The following is a 22301-nucleotide window of genomic DNA, read 5'->3' as shown; positions in this document are numbered from 1 at the left end:
GATTTCATGTCTCATTTGATCCTCAATTAACTCATGATGTCATCATAATGGCCTCCGAACTCAAAATTTAAATTTGCATATTATGACGTTTGCATATTTTTGGAAAATTGTATCTCTGAAAATATCGATTGTTTTTCTTAAAAATTTTGATATGTTGTAGCTGAGATAATTTCCTACAAATATAGTGTACACAATTTTCCTGTTTGACAAAGGTATCATGGCGTATTTTTGCAATTAAAGGAGGCATGTCAATTTTTCACATTTTGCGTGTATTGTCTAAGGGACATGACTATTTCTCAAAACTGCATTCTACATTTCCGTCTTTCGCGAGCAACATCTCCGTTGTTTTGACTTTTTTTTCGGTGAGCTTCGAGTATGTTGTAGCTGAGACAATGAGCTATCTCCAATGTGTACTTCATTTTTCTATCATATGCCGGGATCATGCTCATATTTTACTTGCAAAGTGGGATTTTAGAATTCCATTTTCGTTTACGTGTAATCGCTATGGGAAATGTTTTGGTATATCGGTAACGCACTTGACTTCCGACCTTGAGATCCCGGGTTCGAGTCCGGGTGTCTCCCAAAAAAAAATTCTGACCTTTTTTCTTGTTGACCTTTCACTGTACCATCTCCTTTAATTATTCGAACACGTAGAATCGCAAATAATGTAATAAACAACCCTATTTACTTTATTGTTTCCCTATTTTCACTTAATCCATTACTTTTTGCGTGTAATCCCTGTGGGAGATAATTTTTTCTCAAATCTGGATTCTACATTCCTGTCTTTTGCGAGCAATATCGCCGTTATTTCTGTTTGGATTTTGTTGATTTTTGAGTATGCTGTAGCTAAGACTATGTGCTATCTAAATCACCCCTCATTTTGTCAATAAGATGTCAGGATCCCGCTCATAATTATGATCTTCATCATGATCATCATGATCATCATTATCATAATGATGATAATCATTTATCAATTACATTTTCATTTCTTTGAATAAGATAAAATCGTCAAAATGTTATCTTCATGATGTAAATTAGAGTCAAAGGTGTAACTGGTTACTGCGCAGGGTCAATGGTCATATTTTTTCAATCTATCTTCCCTAGATCCATAATGATCAAGGGGACACAATTTAAACTTGACATATGGATAGATCTTAATGGATGAAGCATTTCATGAAATAATATGATATCGTGTAATGCATTCTGTAGAGGTGTTGTGGTCGAGTGGATACGTCGCTGGACTGTCGATCACAAGGTCCGCGGTTCGAGTCCCGCCGCTGCACTAATGTCCTTTGGCAAGACATTGATCTACATTTGCCACACTCCACCCAGGTGAAGTAAATGGGTACCTGGTAGGAATTTATTCTTTGAAACGCAGCGCGCGTAACAGCTGCACTGCTAAAGCCAGGGTAATTATGCTGCATTATTGTAGAGCGCTTAGAGACTTCTGACAAAGTAAGTGTTAGGCGCTATATAAGCACTGTAATTATTATTATTATTATTATTCTTTATTATGTAAACCATTAGCATACGTATCACCTAATTCGTCAAAGTGACGAATTAAAGTCTAGTTTATTATTATACTTGCCCATAACAATCTAGGCAAAATTGATTAACACTGATTTCTCAAAATTACTTTGTACTTGGCACTAATATCTAGTTTATCTACATATTATTTTCAACTAGGGGAGGGTGGATGGGCATGCCACACTGAAGGGGGGCACGTTATGACCCCATTACCAAGTGTGTACATTGAAATGTTTCACAGTGTAAATCCTGTCTATTATTTTAATATAATTCTCATTATTCTGTCTTGATAATCGGTTTCTGTCACAAAACTGTAAATTATAGATCTTGATTTATGACTAAATTACCTGGATTGATTTCGACATTTAGAGGGGAAGAGCGGGTGATGTCAAAATTCTCCCTGTATCATTTGATTCTTCATGATCTATTTTTGAATTAAGTGTACTTTTGGAATAAATGATGCTTTGCATCAGTATCTCCCATTAATTTTGAGAGTGTGTAAACGTATCGGATGGGATCATGAGGGGGATTGGCGTGTCACAGAAACGGAAGTGGCATTTGAATTGCGGGTTCTAATGACTTTCAAGCTAGCAAAACAAATATAACAGGCGTACAAGTTTTGAACTAAACTTTCCAGTATCACAATTTTCTGTCTTTCTTTTTTTACTAATAGCTTCGTAGCTGTTGGATTGTGCCAAAGTTTTGAGATGAAAAATATGGAGGGGGGCGGGGCGGCAAGAAGTATAAACCACTTACCGATAATTTCATTTTAGTCTACCACGAGATTAAAAATGCTGTGTGAAGATTATTTAAAATCTTTTTTTGTTTACAACTTACTTTATTAATATATCTTCGCACTAATTGCTCTACTTTTGATCTAGGAGAGGGGAGAGGTCACAGAAGGGGAAAGGGTGAAAATTCTGAACCCCTCCATCCGTTGTCTTTATGATTCAGACCTAGTACTCACTTTTACTTGACAGATAGCCTGCATCATTTCTGAACACATATCATATCCTTAAAAACATTCTGCCCCCACCCCAACATTATTGTTGATAGGGGGAGCATTTCAGTGGAGAGAGGGGTAGGGTGGAAGTTCTAAACTACACCATGCACTGTGAACATGTTTAAGACGGCAAATTATGTCTGTCACTTGGAACAGGTCTAATTTTACGTATTATTTGACCCATATCCTATTTTGACTCTGAAAACACATTATATATTGGTTGCTAGGAATAATATTACTATAGCAACGGGAACTAAGCGATATTTATCATTAAAATATGATGAAAATGCATCATTTGACATCATACTTCCTATCAAAGTAGTCATCTGCTTGGTGATAGCGATTTTTCGTGATATATTCTAGTTTTCATGTCACTATGTTATCGTAGCTAAGGAGAAGATAGTCCTTAGCAACCAAATTTGCCATTTTGGCTCATAACAAAGTGTCAACTTTAGGGCGCTATTACTTTTTAGTTAGAAAAGTAATAGACTTGAAATTTGGATATGATATTAACCAGGATGTTGAACAGTTTCACAGCAGGTTTCAAGAGAGTTCGCATCATAATCAAATAAATATGGAGAAATATATATTTTGGGCTCAATTTTTTTATGCAAACCATTCCGTAACCTATTGAATGGGGTATCATCTTGTAGGAAATGTAACAGTCTTTCATATGACTCCTTAAACCTGGGGAAATGAGGTACTGTTAAAAGGTAATCCCCAGAATGTACAACAGTAGTTATACATGGCGGCCATTTTTTCCAGTAGCATATTGCAAAGGTTTTCCACTTAGAGATTGTGCACGGATGTCCCCCGAACAGGTTGAGACCAACCAACCTTTTACAACACGCCATGTCTCAAAACCCCCCAAAATTGGGGTTTTGCCCCCTATAGGTATTTATATATTATGTATGTAAACTGTAGAAATGTCAGCCTTTAAAAAAGGCTAAGTGCGTAACTTATGCCCCCAACCCGCCCACAAAACGGCCTTTTTTGTTAATCAAATATCGTGATCTAAATTTCCTACGTACTGCAGGCCGAAGATGGCGTGATCCATGATTCCAAGTCTTGCTAATTGTGGCTATCAGTAAGTAGGGGGAAACGGTTTGGTGGTCTTACCTGCTCTGACTGTTCGAACACTAATCACTATCACAGCGATTGCTGCAACTAGCTTTCGTATGGGCCCCATGCTTGAGGGCGTCTTTCCTTCACCAGAGGCAATTCCACAGATCCTACATGAACAGAAAATGGTGTAATCGATGTAAGTTACAAGGTGTCATAGCTTTATGGGGGTAAGGAGAGACTGGCATATATGATTACAGCATCTATGAACTGATTTTTTTTTAGGTTTCTCACATTTTATTCATCATCAGATTTGAGAAACTGCAATAATTGTATATTAAACTTAAGATTAGGCATCAGCATTAAAGTTGACACCAGTTTAATAGTTGTAAAGCGTTGCAGTAATCAGTCATGGGTTAACAAAAACGACCCTACTCTTGATAGTTAGTGTAAAAAAGGGTACCTTAATTTGGTAGCTGACGATAAAAATGTCATGATCAATGTAACCTTCTAATCTATTTCATGATTAAGAATAATATTCTCTGTTAAATGATTCCATATTCATTTCCATTTTCTGAAACAATAGCAAACGAGCGAAGTGAGAGAGCACAAAATTAGAATCTTTTCTGCTTGTTCGTGCAGTGTTGTAGGTCTGCAGCTTATAACTCCATGTTCAAGAATTATTAAGCAAATTCGGTACGAACTGAGTCCCGTGGAGGTTCAATACGGGAAGTGGACAAATGGTCGAGATACGGGACAATCCCATAAATGCGGGAAGTCTGGTAAAAATAATCCCTCAACGCGGACCTTACTCGATCGACGACCTATTGCTCAGGTCCGACTGTAACCAGGAGAAGAGGTTATCTAGTAGAAAAGGCGATTAAACAGCGTGAGAGAGTCGCATGGTCCACCAGGTTAAAGGCAGACAAAAGTATAAACATTCATAAGAAGACATTACAGATCAGAGCAAAACTGATTACCTAAATTTAGATTTTTGCCTTTTTTATGCGGTTGAATAGCTCAATAGTTAACGGTAGGTCATTGTACTCACGTGAGCCTTTATGCACAACATTTTTATGGCGGCATCTACTCTTTGGTTTTGGGATTTTAATATTTCCTTGTGATCGTAGAGAATATGGATAGTTACAGTTTTTGAAAGACTCCTCTAAATGAGGAGGAGCCAAATTGTTCAGGAAGTTATAGACCATTATATTTAAATGCAATTGTCGTCTTAAATGGAAAGATTTCCCACCGTAATTAAACACGAATATCGTTATTTGAAACATGGTTGGAGGACTAATTTTCAAAATGATACGACCGGCCCTGTTTGGTAAGTTTTTGAGGCGGTCAGTGTGTTTCTTGCTTGCTGAATCATAAGCAATATCTGCATAATGAAAAAGTGGAAGAATAATTTAAATATATATCATCTTAAGATTGGATTCCGATATAAAATGTCGAAGATGAGCTGAAAAATTACAAATGTTTGTATTTTTTTTTGGGGTAAACTTGGTATCAAGATGCATTCCAAGATATTTCCTAGTATTACTTTGAAAAATACGTTAACCACATATATTTACATTTACGATATTATATTTCGATAACATTGCACCAGTTCAAAATAACATACAAAAGGTTGTGTCAACGTTAAGACTGAGCTTATTACGACAAAGCCAGCTATGTATTTTACGTAAATCCAAGTTAATATTTTTCAGCAATATCAACACTTTTATGAGAAAAATATAGCACAGTATTATCTGCATATAGATGCAATTTACAAATTTGTACTTGTTTCACCAAATCCTATATATAAAAAGTAAATCAAATAAGGCCAAGTATGTACCCTTGAGGAATTCCATAATCTATATATAAAATATTTGATGTATCAGTATCAATACAGGTACACATTTTACGGTTATACAAGTAACTTTCGAACCAAGGTAATGTCTCCCTCGAAACATCAATGCTGGACAGTTAATGGGTTGGAGACGACAAGTTCAAATATAAATGAAAACAAAAGAAGCTTGGATATACAGTTGAAGTCCACTTTATTAATTATATAACTCAGCCGAAGCTCCAATCGTTACAAACGAAGAGTAATTTGTTTAGAAACATTTTAATTATAAGCTGCTTCTCTCACAGGCTGGGCGGCCCTATCGACAGTAAACTAGCAGCACATCCTAAACATGCTAACGGAATGAAATAAACTTACCACAAATCCCGCACATGGCATTTAAATACTCCGGCACCCGAAGAGGCTTAGATATCACACGATATACCCAGCCAACCAGGAGGACCCTTACGAAGCCAACCAATTACAAGAAGGGATATATAAAATTACCCTTAGGTCATCCGACCAATTAAGAGAGGAGTTATACCTTTAATTAATTATAACCAATGACAAAGCATAATAGATAAGAGTGATTTGAACTAGTCACCGACAAAAATTGGAGGAGTCTATCTCTTCGCGAGAATGTAGCGTCCCCGGAAAAAAAACAGTCTATTGTCTAACGTGGTATCGGAAATGAACACCTGTACATCTTGATGCAGGAATTCATATCCAGAGTACTTATCGAAATGAACACTTTAATCTAATGCAAGAATTCAAAACTAGGGGTTGTTTACCCGTTCCCGGCATACTATTGGACACATAATTAATGCTATTTAACTTTGGTGTATACCAAGTCAAACTATTAATCGTCCAATTAATCAACCCAGTCCGGCCCTTCTAGGGCTCTAGCGCCCCCTTTAGATCAAATTAGTTGCCCAAATCAGCGAAACCACTGCAGTTTGTTAACAAGTAGTTGAACGTCCACAGTGTCAAACTCCTTTTTCAGATCGAAATACAAAGCACCAATATATAAAGGCCTTCATCCAATGCTTGCAACCAATCATCGGTGACTTTCAATAAAGATGTTAGAGTCGAATGCTTTTGCCTGAAAACCTGGTTGCTCGGCGCGTAGTATATTGTTTTCTTTCATATATAATTTCAGTTGATTGCATACTAGTCTTTCCAGAATTTTTGAGACGGATGGCAAAATGAATATGGGTCTAAAATTAGAAGGATCTTCTTCGTTTCCTAATTTAAATAATGGTATCACTTTATCCGTGTTAAATTGGTTAGTATAAACACAATCTAGTAGTGGTTCTCCTTGTTGTTCATACAAACAAATGTTGAAGTGCCTGCCATTTAGTAAAAAAAAATTGTTATACATACCAGATATAGAATGGATATATCTCTCGTCTTCATAATATTGAATAATTTTCTTCTTCAAGGAACTAAAATTTGGAATTTTGTTATTAAGCTTTTGAACAAATAGTTTATGCCTAATCAAAGTCACCATGCAATGTAAAGCATCGTTTCTTTTGTCTTCAAAACCAAAAATTACATTTTCTAAATTAAACTCTATCTGTAATCGAGAACCTTCATTTATCCATTTCACCGTTTCATTCCAGATTGATTTACTGATTTTACAATTGTAAAAGAAATGTACAATATCTTCCAGCTCTTTTTTTTACAAAACGAACATTTATCGTTACTCACTATTTTCATCTTATACAGTTACTTGTTCAAATACAGAATCCTATTTACTATCTTAAACTGAAAATATCTTAAACCAATATCTGGAGTAAAACGAAATATCATTCTATGATATTTCTGCATTCTTATACATTCAGGGGTATAATCTAAATGTCGTTCCCATTTCAGACATATTGAGTTAACACAGTTTGTTTTTCCGAGAAAAGTTTTGTAAATATATTGACAACCTTTTATGTCATGTACTAATATTTTGATATGAGACGGCATTAGAGGATCTACTACATTTTTTTCACATTTTTCAATATGCATTTGATATCGACACTTTATAGCTTGAGTTACCGAATAATAAGACAAATAATTTAGTTTCAAGCAGAATTTTTGTTCACATTGCTCACGAGTCAGAAGTTTTCCCTTATCATCAATCAAATCATTTATACATCTGATGCCTTTTTCATACCAAGATTTAACTTCATGAGACAATGCCGAAAAATATTCATCACCAAACCCTACTATAAATGGTTTTGTTAAAAACGATTGCATTAAATGACTAACATCATTAGATGTTCCTAAAACCATTCTTCGAAGCCATGTTAACTTTAGTGACATGTTAAAAAACTCAATATCTGTCATTTTAAGTCCCCCTTCTTCATATGTACCAACAACCTGTTTCCTACTAATTTTATCTGGCTTATTGTTCCATATAAAGTTAAAGAACTTAACTTTTATGGTTTTCATTAACTTAGCTGAAGGATCTGGGATTGCCATAAAAAGATGATTAAACTGTGGTAACAGTAATGATTTAGCAACTGTAACTCTTCCAAGAACCTTAATGTTCCTTTTAATCCAAGAAATCATCTGGCGTTTTACTTTGTCAAAAATTCTATCATAGTTATAATCTGGTATTTTGTCAATAACAACATGAGAGTCAGCACCAAGATAACGAAAAAAAAAATCATTATATACAAAATTCACTTGTATTCCTTCTAATTCTATATCTTCATTACATTTTGAAGCCCCAATCCAAATTGCGTTTGTTTTTTGGATATTGATCTTCAGCCCACTACAATTTCCAAATAGGTCCAAAATATGTAGTGCATTACAGAAACTAGCAGCTGTGCCATCAAGAAACAATATTGTGTCATCTGCAAACTGAAGGATCTTAAATTCCTTTGAACCGACAGAAATTCATTTCACAGAGTGTTAATTTCGAATTAACATCCCTAGAATTTCGGCGTACAACAAAAACAAGTATGGAGAATTCGGATCCCCTTGCCTACATCCCCTTCCTACAAGAAATTTCGATGTTATTTGCCCATTAACCATAACACTAGAGTATGCATCACTATGCATTATCTTTATCCACTTTATAAAAGAACCACCAAACTTAAAAAGGGAAAGTGTTTTATACAAAAAGTGGTGAGAAACAGTATCGAATGCTTTTTCAAAAATCAACTAACAAGATCATTCCAGGAACATTTTCTCTCTCAGTATAAGCAATAATGTTATATAAAATTCTAATATTTTCACCAATAAATTGTCCAGACATAAAACGTGTTTGATTAGCATGTATAATGCGAGGTAATACCCTTTTTTTTTAGTCTATTAGCCATACAGCTAGATAGTATTTTATAAACAACATTCAACAAAGAAATTGGTCTCCAATTTTTGATGTGTCTCACTTTGTCACCTTTAGGAAGTAATGTTATTAAACCAATATTTTGCGAGATAAATAATTTTCCAGAAGTGTAAGCACAATTCATACTACGCATCATATAAATGCCTAATTCTTCAAAGAAAACTTTGAAAAATTCCACAGTAAATCCATCCTTACCAGGAGCTTTATTATTTTTCATATTCTTTAATGCATATTCAATTTCACTATGAGAAATTTCTCTCTCTAAGGAAATACTCTCTTCTTCTGTGAGACTGTGATATTTATACACACGTTCATAATATAACCCAACCTCTTTCAAGATATCCTCTTCTTGTTGCAACACTGTACCATTGTCGTCAATCAATTTTACAAACGTTTTTTTCACTATCCTTTGTTTTTCTAGATCTAAACAAATATTTTGATGTTTTTTCCCCATATTGCATTGTTTGAAGCCGTAGTCTTTTGGCTGCCATGTCAAGCTTCTGATGTCTGAATTGCTTCTATTCATCTCTTAATAGTTTATTGTTTTCCTAGTTTGCTCTGGTATTTGTATTATGTTTCAACAATCTTTCTAAATTAACTATCCCAGTCTCAAGGTCCTTTCCTACACTTTCTTCCATCTTTTTCTGTCGAATTGCATACATAATTGTAACTGCCCGCAACTCCATGAACAAAGTTTCAAAAAACAATTGGTCATTAATTCTACATTTCAGATCTTCTTTACTAACATGTTCAAATTGTTTACCATCAAGACAGTCAACATTAAGGTACTGTAGGGAAACTTTATTTACCTTCGCCTTAATAAGATTAACAAATTCAGACTTTTTTTAAAAATGAGTTATTAAACTTCCAATAGGTAAATCTCTTATGACATTTATCTAACACAATGTCTAAACTGATCACTGAATGACCAGTGCGATGGCCAAAACCAATTTCACATTTTCTAACCAAGGAAAATATATCTGAAGACATTAAAAAGTAATCCAACCTACTTTGCTTCAATGGTGTAAGCTGTCGCCAGGTATAGGATTTTGTATCAGGATGAAGTTGACGCCATGGATCAACCAAATTAAAGTCATTTTTTTTTTTTTTTTATCTCAAGTACCTTTTCCCTTGCTTTTTTGTTACTAAGTCGAAGGTAATTAAAAGTATCTAACTCCATACACCGTACCAGGTTCCAATCACCACAAATAATTTTGTGAGGACCATCATACTCTAGTATGTTTTCTATACAACTAAACAATTCTGGGAAGTCACTATTTGGCCCATATAATACAATCAGTGAAAATTCTAGAAAACCAAACTGGATACTAAGGGCTACATAGTTTTCATCAATATCACTCTTTACTCTTTTTATAACAAAATTTGTGTTTTTGTCAAATAATATTGCAACTCCTTTTGCATTAGATGCTTTATATGGAAAGAAACTCTTCCATCCCACTCTTTTAATATTTTTTCTTCCCATTCAAAAACAAAATGAGTGTCTTGTAGACAATATATATTTGCATCTTTCTTTTTCAAAAAATTAAATAGATCCTTTCTTTTACAACGTTCTCCAAGTCCACGGCAGTTTAATGATAATATTGTAATATCTTTACTATTCATAACAAATGAAAACATTGTTCGTTACAAAATTATTCATACTTCCGAAGATGATAACACTGCAGAGAAAAATGAAGTACATAAATATTTTGGAGGGATTTTGTTTGTTTACACAAAACAAACAATACAACTTCGATTCCAGGTCAAAATGCATCATGGTACCCCTCCCATGATGGATCACTTTTCTATAAGCATGAGAGCCTAATAATTATACAAGTTAAGTGTTTATTTCCTTTAAAAATAAAGTCTCTTTAATGTCTTACTTCTTGCTGTCAGCCTGTGTAGTTCATGACTCTTTCGTACATAACTACTGTTTTTTATCTCTTTTCCAGTCATCTCCACCACTCGCTTTCTTTAATATGTAAAAGATGGAATTATAACAGGAGTCGACAACTTTAAAAGCTGTGCAGAGATTCCGTCAATTCCACATGAAGATTTATTTTCAATGGTTTAAATTCTTTCAAAAATTTTTGTTCTGATATTACTCCAAAATTAAATGCAAATACTCTATGACACTCTTGATCAAAAACAGATCTATGTGTGATTGTAATTTTAGATGCTGAAAGTATTCCAACGTTCGGAAAGTATTCATTAAAATGTTCACTTTGTTCGAACAATTTTTTTGGTATCGATTTGAAAATATTTGTGTCACTATTATTTTAAGGTGATAAAGATTTTAACACCTTCCAGGTGCATTCAGCATTTACTTTCAATTTTAATAATTGTTTAGAGTAATATTTCTTCTTTCCTTTCCTAATCTCAAAAATAACTTTGTTTCTTAATTTTTCTGTAATCTTTCATCTTTTTCTCATCTTTATTTTTCCAAGTTTTTTATTTTAATTTATCCCTTTCTCTGATCAATTTAAAAATATCTGAATTCATCCATGGGGATTTCTTTTTCCTAATTGTCTTGCTTCTGATAGGCATATGGTGATAACAACATCCATAAGAAAACTTTATCACTTTTTGACTGCTTCACTGACACAGGTACAATCAAGGATTTCATGCCATGGCTGATGACCTAAATCTTCTTAATAAGATTCTGTATTAATACCAGATAATTTTTGATAATTAATTACTCGGGAGGAGTTTTTATTTTTCGACTTTCATATTAAATAACTTAAAGAATGATCACTCATTCCAACATGTATAACACCGTTTGTTTTTATTTTCTCAGTTGAGTATGTTAACATATGATCAATGAGTGTCATTGAGTTGGCTGTAATCCTAGTATAATATGTTTTGTTAATATCTTGCAGTGGATAAAAGTTATGTGTTTCATCCAGACGTTTTAAATCAGAGGACCCTGTTATTTTTAATAAATCACAATTTGTGTCCCAGATAACAATAAATAGAGTAATTAAAACTATCAAGGATTGATAATGAATGTGCATACTGTTGAAATAATTGAACATTGCTATTTTGCGGTCTATACCAAATAAATATATCATTGGATTTGAATATTTCGGTAAAATCAGAAGTGCTATAATTTTTAAGGAATTTGATATGTCATGTTTGATAACTTCAAAAGACAACGAACTATGAATATACACGGCCACTCCACCACCGTGTCTGTGTCTATCTATACGAACAAGCTTAAAATGATCGATATCAAGTTCACTGTCGAAAACCGATTCATCCAAAAGAGTTTCATTTAATGCTAGAATATGATTTTTATTACTCTGTAAAAAATGATTGATTTCATCTATATTACGGAGGAGGCTACGAATATTTAGTGTGCAAATTTAAGACCTTTGCTTTTCAAACAATCAATACATGACATATTTGTTGTTTCCATGAAACGTATGAGATTACAGCCATTTGTATCACCTTGAACATCAATTATGAAATCATAGTTAAGATCAGGAAAAGAGTAATTATCTTAAAATACATTTTGAACATTGTCAATTAAAGAAATGTTGGGCAGGATCATCATACGATTTAATACCGATATCAGTACAACTTATGTGGACACATTTATTGCAATTTGTACATGGTAATGCCCTTTGGTTATTTTGTTACAGTTTAAAAGCAACTAACACAATAGAACAGGTTTACCATTAACCTATTGAAATAATTCAAATAACTTGATAATAACTAAAGCAAACACAAAACTAATTAAATACAATTTAAACAGTTAATGCAAGAATAAATATAAAATTGAATACAAAAATGCATCAACACATGCATATAGAATATAATAACATACTACTTAACAAAACTTAATCGTGTAAGATACGTCAATAAGAAGCTTGAATCTCAAAATAAATCAAACTGATCAGATGTGTAGTAAACACAGCGGAGTTGATATTCTATGTTAATTGCTTATTCAACTTGAAAGCGTGATAAGCATCTGCCTTCTAACTTATGCTTAGTGGATTGTTTTACACCACACTCGTGGCATGAGCTACATCACGGACATGCCTATTTGTGTGATTCTACATCAAATTTACTTCTCTATGCGGACGATAGTGTCTTTCAAAATTGATTGAAGAAAGGCTTCCAGTGAACAATTATCAACATGTCTCTTATGGAGCTCTTACACTCTGCCGTGTAGGCCTACCGTCCACCTGCCGCGCTATTAAAAAAACAACAGAGTCCAGAACGTTGGGTTTTGAGCGAACTTGTCCCCGGCCGCAAAAAAAAATTCATAAAATTATTATTTTCACCGTTTCGTTGCCATCTTCTGACCGTTCTCACCGGGCGCATACCGGGTGTTGAACGTGCTTCTACCATCTTCACCGCCCAGATTGACTTTTGTTGAAAATTTTGGCCGTTTCCATACCGGGCCCATACCGGGTCTCGAACGTGTGCACCGGGTTTGTAGCAGCCACCTACCGGTCACTTAGCGTCCCCTCACCGCTCGGAGCGTCCTGTGAGCGAGTCCCCGGACTGCTGACGTCATGACACGACTGCCATAAATACCCCGATTTGAACGGCAACGGTCAGTCCGCTCTCCATTTTTCATCACCGTTATGTAACGGGTTATGAGCGTGTTGTGAACGTGTTCATACAGTGTGACCGTTTTCATAACGTATTCATACCGTCCTCATACCGTTCAACACCGTCCTCTTGCCGCTTACTTGCGGCCGGTGCCAGCCGGCCAAAGTTTTGAACATGCCCAAAACTTTCGCCGGGTCCCACCGGGTGTAAATAAGCGCCAACGCCCTATTAACGTGTTGCCCGCTTTGATAACGAACCACTGTGTGCCCTTGCCGTTCTCCACCGTCCGCAGACATTTTTGCGCACGGTGGCACACGGTAGGCCTACACGGCAGAGTGTGTGAGTCACTTTACATGCTAATATTTCAATGCTTTTGTTTCAATGACTTAAGAGTTGCAAGTTTGATAGTCACTTCTCTTTACATCAAGGTAAAACGGAAACATTTCTTTTTGTTCGGTTCAAGAACTTAGGATACAGAAATACACATTTTAAAATACCAAGAAATATATCAGTGTAATATCTAAAAATGGGTTTTTAACAAGTAATCTCTCATCTTCGATTTTACTAGATACAAAAAAAAAATGCATACTTATAGTTTAGGGAAAGAGTTTGATTTAAATACATGAATTTGAAGTCAAGGATTCTGGTATGTTTCACTCTAATGCAACATTTATTTGAAAATGGTAATACTGATTGGCAAAGATTTTAACAGATATTATTGCACGATTTATCGATTACTCATTCCCAAGGACACATGTCGGGAAGAGCAGACTTCAGTGGAAAAGGCGTATTCATCAATCATGTAAATCATTGGATAACCAATTTTTGTTTCTAGTGCGTCAAAAGTCCTTTTCATTAGCATTACAAGAAATAGTCAGTGTAACGTTGTTTATTCCAAAAGACACATACAAATCAGGAATTATTTTCATTTAAATGAAATCTAATTTCCGAACTCTCTTTAAGAACATGTGAAGTTTGTGAAACTTCACCGTTATTTGAATTGAAACTATATGTAGAAAAATGTCCCTCCCCCTTCATTCACTGCCGAATTTTCCTCTTCATGAGGCTAATTTAGGTCTCTCTAAATCTGGTGCCAGCAGATTTTCACCATCGCCATCGCCAACAATTTTTGAACAAAAGTCAGACCAGGCTTAAACTTTAACTAGGTGCAGTCTAAATGGTGTAGAAAGTTAAAACCCGACTTTGACTAAGAGTCGATGTTAAACCAGACTGCACTGGTGACTGATTCATAAAAGGCAGGTTTGAAGGGCTAATTGGGGGGTTACACTCAAACAGTGGTTTATTTTAGAGTTCAGAATATGGTAATGGACGTATATAAACGAGATTCATCAAAAACTTGTGTCATGAAATCAAATAAAGGTAATTTAGTATCGAATTATGAACTGATTGTTTAAGAGTTGGTTTACTATTATATATTATTACATAAACATAGTATACCTTGCACTTTTTGTATTTATATGATGAGGTTGTTGAAGGAGAATTGTCTTGCACCAGAAGGCTAACCTGACTAGATAAGACTTATGGAAAACATATATCACAATAGACAGATATACTCTTTACTTACTGAAATAAAAAAGGGCCGCTGTACTCTAAACGTACGGCGACGTTTATCAAGCAGGTTAGGTGTCTTACCTTGTATATTAGTAAAGCTGATGAAAATTTCCAGTTCGTCACAAAATTGAGAATAAGGAAGAGATGCAAAAAACATAAGTCCAAGCCCGACGAATGCAGCCTTGAAACTGATAATGAAAACCTATGCAGTCTACCTTTACTCAACGAACACTCATCGTTGGGCGGGGCTTCCACATCAGACGAACGTTGATTTGATGAACGTTGATTTGGCGAAGCTACCGACCAATCAACCCGAAAGTGGGTAATAAACTTATGCGCAGGCTGTGTTATTTAAGACCAGTAATCTGGACGAAAAGGAAATACTCTATATTTTCATCACATACTTTATTAATTCAATATAACATCAGAAAACATTTTGTTGTAAAAAGTACGATGTAGAAGGTTGTTTGGTTTACTTGTTTAACCCGACTGTTAAGAAAGCTTGTGTATTCTTGTAAGTAAGTGCAAAGGTAACCTACGGCTTTAAGTCCTCTCCGAAGGACTTGGTAATGAGGATGAATTTCTTAAAAAGGACAATAGCGCATTGACTTGGTTTTGAACCATACAGTACACTATTACACGTACTACGCGATGTGGAATTAATTTTGGCATTTGGTACGTACGTCTAACGACTGACATAGGTAAATAGTTCTAACAGTCCAGTCCCATCAAAGAGACAGATCCGAGACTTGTTTTGTGTGTTTGTTTTATTTTTTTAAACACGGTTAAAACACCCGCTATCAGCCATAAGGCTATTTTTCAGCAGGTCTGTTAAAGCATTTAGACAATGTATATACAAGAAATCAAAAAACAGTTCATAATACAAATGTGTAAATAACTTTTAATAGCAATGACACTTAAACATCAAAGATAAGGAAAAAGAAAGAAACAAATACAATTATGTCAAATCTCAAGCAGCATCTTATAATATAACGAATCATGATAGGTAGATTGAATGAAAGAAAAAGAGAGAGAGAAGGAGAGAGAGAAGAAAAAAAAGATAAAGAGACAAAGAAAGACAATAACAATCAAAACTTGGGGGCGAGATACCATCGATCACCTTTATAAAGTTTGGAAGCTGAGATTTTTTTCAGGTGAACTCGGGTAGATGATTGAATAGCAGAGATGCGATACAAAGAGTAATGCTTCTATACTTGACTGACACTAAACCAACAACAAGCATTGAAAATTAATTACATTACCCCCGCATGGCCATGAATTAGTCGGATTGGATTCGGAATGAATAGCTCCGTCTTGTGTAAACATGTTCAAGGTTGTTATGTTTCAGATGTGAATTATTTGGCCTGCACGAAGCATTCCGGAGATTAGATGAATAGAGGATAATACAAAAAAAATACCAAAACCCTAAAAATAAACCTTTATTTTCATGAACTGTAAACCCAAAACGCACAACGACCACCCTTACAAAAAAAAATCTCTATGGTACACCATACAAACACCATAGCAAATCTACCATAGATTACCATACAAACACCATAGCAAATCTACCACAGGTCTACCATTCATTTACCATAGAACTAATTAAAATAATTGGGACAAATTTATTCATTTATTCAAATTAGGCCACACCTACATATTCTACCATAGAGCCACCATTCATATACATAGAGCCACCATAGAGTCATCGTTCATCTACCATAGAGCCATCATTCATCTACCATAGAGCCACCATTCATCTACCATAGAACCACCATTCATCTACCATAGAGCCACCATTCATCTACCATAGAGCCACCATTCATCTACCATAGAGCCACCATTCATCTACCATAGTGCCACCATTCATCTACCATAGAGCCACCATTCATCTACCATAGAGCCACCATTCATCTACCGTAGAGCCACCATTCATCTACCATAGAGCCACCATTCATCTACCATAGAGCCACCATTCATCTACCATATAACCACCATTCATCTACCATAGAGCCACCATTCATCTACCATAGAGCCACCATTCATCTACCATAGAGCCACCATTCATTTACCATAGAGCCACCATTCATCTACCATTCACTACCATTCAAAATATGCAACAAAATGTTACGCTTAATTGTAGCATTTTGATAGCATTATATTCAGAATGGTAGTTTGGGTCTTGATCTATGGTTAGCAGAATGGTTGCTGTAGTGTGTTCTATAGTACACAGAATGGTGACTATAATATATTGAATTTTTAAGAAATCGAAACTTAAATGTTAACTTACAATACAAACATGACGCTTATTAAAAAAATGAATTGAATGAAAGTGGCAGGATGTATTTGGTTTATATCAAAAGTTGTATGCATGTACATATGCTAAAAACTAAAATAAAAGGCAAGTAAAAAATATATCACATAAACATGTACACTACAAACTAAAATGAAAGGCAAGTTCGTAATTGCAACACATATTACTTGGACTTATTCTACTAAGATGTAATAAATACCCACATATATATCACCCTAGTTCCTCTAAATAATCGGCAAGTTAAAAAGAAATAACTAAAATGTCATATACAGTGTGTACGTAAACATGACTAAAATGAAAGGCAAGTTAAAAATATATAAACATGTACAATAAAAACTAAGGCACTGAGTTGCAGAACAGGATTGTTCTAAAACATTGTATAAACATGTACAATAAAAACTCAAATGAAAGGCAAGTTCATAATTGCAACACATATTACTTGGACTTATTCTACTACTTAAGGTGTAATAAATATCCACATATATATCACCCTAGTTCCTCTAAATAACTAAAATGTCATATATAGTGTGTATGTAAACATGACTAAAATGAAAGGCAAGTTAAAAATATATAAACATGTACAATAAAAACTAAGGAACTGAGTTGCAGCACAGAAATGTTCTAAAACATTGTATAAACATGTACACTGAAGTTCAAGTCAAAGAGGTTGCATGTGAGTTCGGAGAGGAGCAGAAAAGACAAGCCTTGCTACTCAGTTTTGGAGTCTCTGAAGGCGATCAAGGTCCCTCTGGCTGAGAACACTGAAGACCCAACTCTTTCTATACTCAAACTGTTTACATGATTTTGATAGACCGTCTGTGTCAAACAATCTCCCCTGTATCGATCGGTATCACTACCCCCACCCCATGATTCGATGTGTAACCTCGTCTATGCCATGTTCCATGGTAGGGCACTGCCACGTCCACATAATCATTTTCCCCGATGGTCAGATCCTTGTCCATGGCCCTTTGACGTAGGCATGCTGCCACCTTCTTCTTCTGATCCTTACTGGTCTGCAAAAAAAAAGAGTTTGTAATAAATAACAAGTAAATTTCAAGTTCCCTCAGGCCCCTTACTTATTAGACCCTATTACAAATATTTAGATTTGATTAATTTGCATCCCTTGATTTGACAAGAAGGGATATTGATGTACATGTATTATACTGTCTATCGACAATAACTAAGAAATAAAAATATGTTTTGATTAAATGTACGTACAGCTTAGATAATGTAATGAAGAAAACACAAGGCTGGTGACTAACCTCTTGGGATAAGGAAGATAAAGTGGCTATGTGCCTGTTGTAGCTAGGGGCTTCGACTAGTGGGGCTGTTCCGAGGATGGTCAGCAAGTCGCAAAAGCTATCCCGTGCCAAACCAACCTCCGTTGCTGCCAGAGTAGCTCTGCGGTTTATTTCTGCAGACTTTCCACGTCCTTCGCATTCTTTTTCTGATGAAGAGAATGTCCTCTCCTTCTTGCAAATGAAGCAACCAAGGACCATGGCGCAGTTCAATCCATTCCTCTTTGACAAATTCTCCAGAGGAATGAGATGCCCTGTAAAAGATATCCAAAACACTTTATGGAACAGGGAAAATATTTTGAAAAGCACAATCCCCAAATAATAACAGAGTGCTAGTTATGACATACATGTAGTATATTACACAAATACACATTTTCACAGATTTCACGACAAACCGCTGCACAATACAAGTGCATACCGATGGTGGGTCTCGGATCCTCATTACGGTAGATAACTTCACACAGGCGTGCGCCCGCCCGCAACCCACCATCGGTATGCACTTGTATTGTGCAGCAGTTTGACGTGAAACCTGTGAAAAAGTGTACTAATATCAATGTTTTTCCACAAAATTCTCCAAAAATAACAAGAAAATTGACACGAAACGGGTAATGAACATAACATCGTGTAATTCATGATCTTTATTTGGACATTTATTGAACATTTATTTGACTTTGGGTATCCACGCCGGAGTTACGGGTCAAATTTTGGGTAGGCTTCTGAACTAGCGCCCAAAACTCAACTAATTTCACTCAAAATCAGTACTTTAGGGACAATTGATGACACCTAAATAGCAGTAAAATACAATTTTTTAACGTACCAATATGAGAAAGAATAATTTAAAAATTCAAATTGTAAGTCTACTGTCAAACTTGCCGATCAGCCACATCGACATAAATAGTCAATACACAAAAGTCACACAATCATGCCGATTAGTCACATCGGCATGATTGTGTGCATTTGTGTATTGAGAGTGTATTGACTCTTTATGTGAGCAAATGCTACCTATTAACGCGTAGTGCAGTGCTTAAGGTCAATACGCAATAGCATTGACTCTCTTATTCTCTATGCTTTGCTGGAGTAGTCTTTAGACCCCATCCTTATGTTTATACATTCCGATGCCCCCACTTCAATTCACCATAGAGTCTAGAGTAAAGGAGGGGTTTTTCGGCCACTTAAGACAAAATCCTATTTTTTGGACTCTTTACTTCCTATTTATTATCATTTCTTGTTCAAATCATTAAGCAAATACTTTTATTATTTAAACAAAGAAAGAATCCCTGAAAAAAAATCATGAAATGCCATGACAACATTCATTTCCATTTTCACTGTTTCGGAGGTAGTTTTCGGCCTAGCGAGGCAGTTTTCGGCCGCATGTACAAAGTCAATAGGAAGCAAGCAAGCGCGCCATGCGTTTCCCCACTGATCTATAGCCCTAGCGGCCGTAGCAGGTATCCCAAGCCAGAGCTTCCCGTGCCGAAAACTACCTCCGCGGTGATCAGAAATTGGAATCTGAATTAGACATAGAGTCTAGAACACTCAATATTTATGATATACATAAAATTCAAAGTGCTATTATGATGTATAATGTTTATAATAATTATGTACCTAAAAGAGTTTGTCAAATGTTTATCCTTAATAAATCTGTTCATTCGTATAATACTCGTTCCTGTATCAAATATCATTATCCAAAGGTCTCTACCCAGTTAATGCTTTACTCTTTTAGACATAATGGTCCCCGGATTTGGAATGATTTAACTGATAAGCTAACATTATGCACAACTATATCATCCTTTAAAGTTCTATTGAAGAGACAGTTGGTCTCTTCTTATTTCCCTTAACTCTTTCTTTTTCTTGCAATGTACCATGCATGTGTGTGCGTGTGTGTGTGTGTGTGTATCTATAATGTGTAGTATATTATTTATATATTGTTATTATTGTCGTAACGTATACAACCATGTAATCTCGTTATTTATTATTTATGTCAGGGGACTATTTTACTTACAAGTTTTTCAAACTTCCTTTTTAGTCTCCAATTTCTTAATTCCAATATTATAAGATTATGATTGTTTCATGTTACTTTTGTATATATATTATGTTATGGTTTTATGATTGAAATAAATGAACTGAACAGAACTGAACAGAGATATCGTGTGTGCGCTGCGGTATCCGGCTGCATTGATTAAAAACATGCGATGAGATACTTTTGAGCTTGCGACTCACACAAAATCGGACTCTAAATCTGAAAAATACTTGAATTAAAGCTCATTTTATGGTACCCATATACCTTACACGCGTAAGATACTTAATTTGTCAGATTCGGGGAGCGGGACCGCCGATTACATCGCTAAAATGTGATATTTTAAGATATATTTTCCATTGCAAATGTGGTTCTTCAGTGACTCTGGCATGGTATGGTATGTGTGGGATATATGATATGCTGTCATGCAATGTATTTTAAAGGGATTTTACCATGCATCCAACGGATCGGCCGAAAATTGGTGATGGTCGGTTACCCCCTCCTTTACTCTATTCTTAATCATTTGATTTGGCTTTTTGAGCCATTCACCCCTTGAGCATGCAATACAATCTCAAAGTTACAGTTTGCAAACTAAAAATATTGTTTGATAGTAAGTACATACCTTCCAGACACACGTGAGCCTTTTGCAAAGCAGCTGCAAGTTGTGGGCCACTAATGACGCGGATCTTCACATGTGGGACCAGCGCCAAAAATAGGGCTGTCCAAACACTTATTCATGGAAAGCTTCCTCGATCTCTGAATTAGCTCTTAGTTCTTCTGGCACCTCTCCAGCATTCATGTTACTCTTTTGTAATACCTGGTATCGATCTCCTTTGAAAACCTTCCTCTTCCTCACATATTTTGGAATTTTGCGAAGCATTTTTAGTGAGTAGAAATTAGAAACCAACGGCTAGAAGAGTTGTTCAAATCGTGGGCACAAGGTGGCAGCAAACAGCCCTTGTTATCTACTTTCTGCTCATATACATTACTTGTTACAATTTGGTTTAGAATTTTTTATTTAATGATTTCTTTAATAGATTGAGACTAATTGAGTGCAAACAGAGGCAGCGACTTCCAAAGTGGGGGGGGGGGGGGCACCAACAAAAAAGGGCATTTTCTGGAGAAAAAAAATAGGGCACCTACAAAGGGAAATCTCAAAGCGAAAATATATATAAACAAAAAAAAAAGCATTTGTATATACCCCCTATATTGTAATTACATTATCAGGGATGATTTCAATTTTTTTTAAATCTTTATAAATAAGATTTGTGAGGTCGCAGTGCGAAAAATTACATCAATTATAAAGAAGAAAAACCCAATCTTTATGGGTTTATTAAATTATCATAACAGAAGACTGAAAAGACATTTGATAAGTACTATAATTATAACATCTATAAATGCGAGTGTGCTTTGGGTGATATTACTCTTAGTAGCTGGAAATTAGGAGCACGTGATGAGAGGAAAAGGGGACACTTATCGAAAAGGGTGACACTTATTAGAAAAGAAAAGGAGCACATGTCAAATTACAACGGGTAATTATCAGAAGGTGAAAATGGGGCACGTATCATTGTTAAAGGGTAATTATCTGAAAAGAAAAGGGGCACTTATGAGAATGAAAAAGGGGCACTAATAATAAGAGGAAATGTTCATTTGTTGTACGAAAAGGGGCACCGATCAGTTTTTAATAGGTGCATTTAATACAAGGTGGAAGGGGGGATTTATGAGAAGGGGGAAGTGGCTATTATTAAAAAGAAAAGAGGCACATGTCAAGATA

At 35.3% G+C, this 22301-nt stretch overlaps 1 protein-coding gene across 1 annotated transcript; it reads right to left on the bottom strand.

Annotated features, from left to right (window-relative positions):
• Positions 1-17907: 17907 nt before the first annotated feature.
• Positions 17908-21257, bottom strand: LOC115918241. Its single transcript, XM_030989063.1, has 3 exons — positions 21150-21257; positions 18475-18764; positions 17908-18225 (listed from the first exon to the last, which is right to left on the bottom strand). The coding sequence occupies exons 2-3, from the start codon at positions 18709-18711 to the stop codon at positions 18034-18036; spliced, it is 429 nt and encodes a 142-aa protein (XP_030844923.1). The 5' UTR covers positions 18712-18764; positions 21150-21257; the 3' UTR covers positions 17908-18033.
• Between the last annotated feature and the right edge of the window lie 1044 nt (positions 21258-22301).

The sequence above is a fragment of the Strongylocentrotus purpuratus genome, unplaced genomic scaffold, assembly GCF_000002235.5.
Source record: "Strongylocentrotus purpuratus isolate Spur 01 unplaced genomic scaffold, Spur_5.0 spur5_scaffold_18, whole genome shotgun sequence".
Classification (NCBI taxonomy): Eukaryota; Metazoa; Echinodermata; class Echinoidea; order Camarodonta; family Strongylocentrotidae; genus Strongylocentrotus; species Strongylocentrotus purpuratus.
This window is presented reverse-complemented; position numbering and strand designations above follow the sequence as displayed.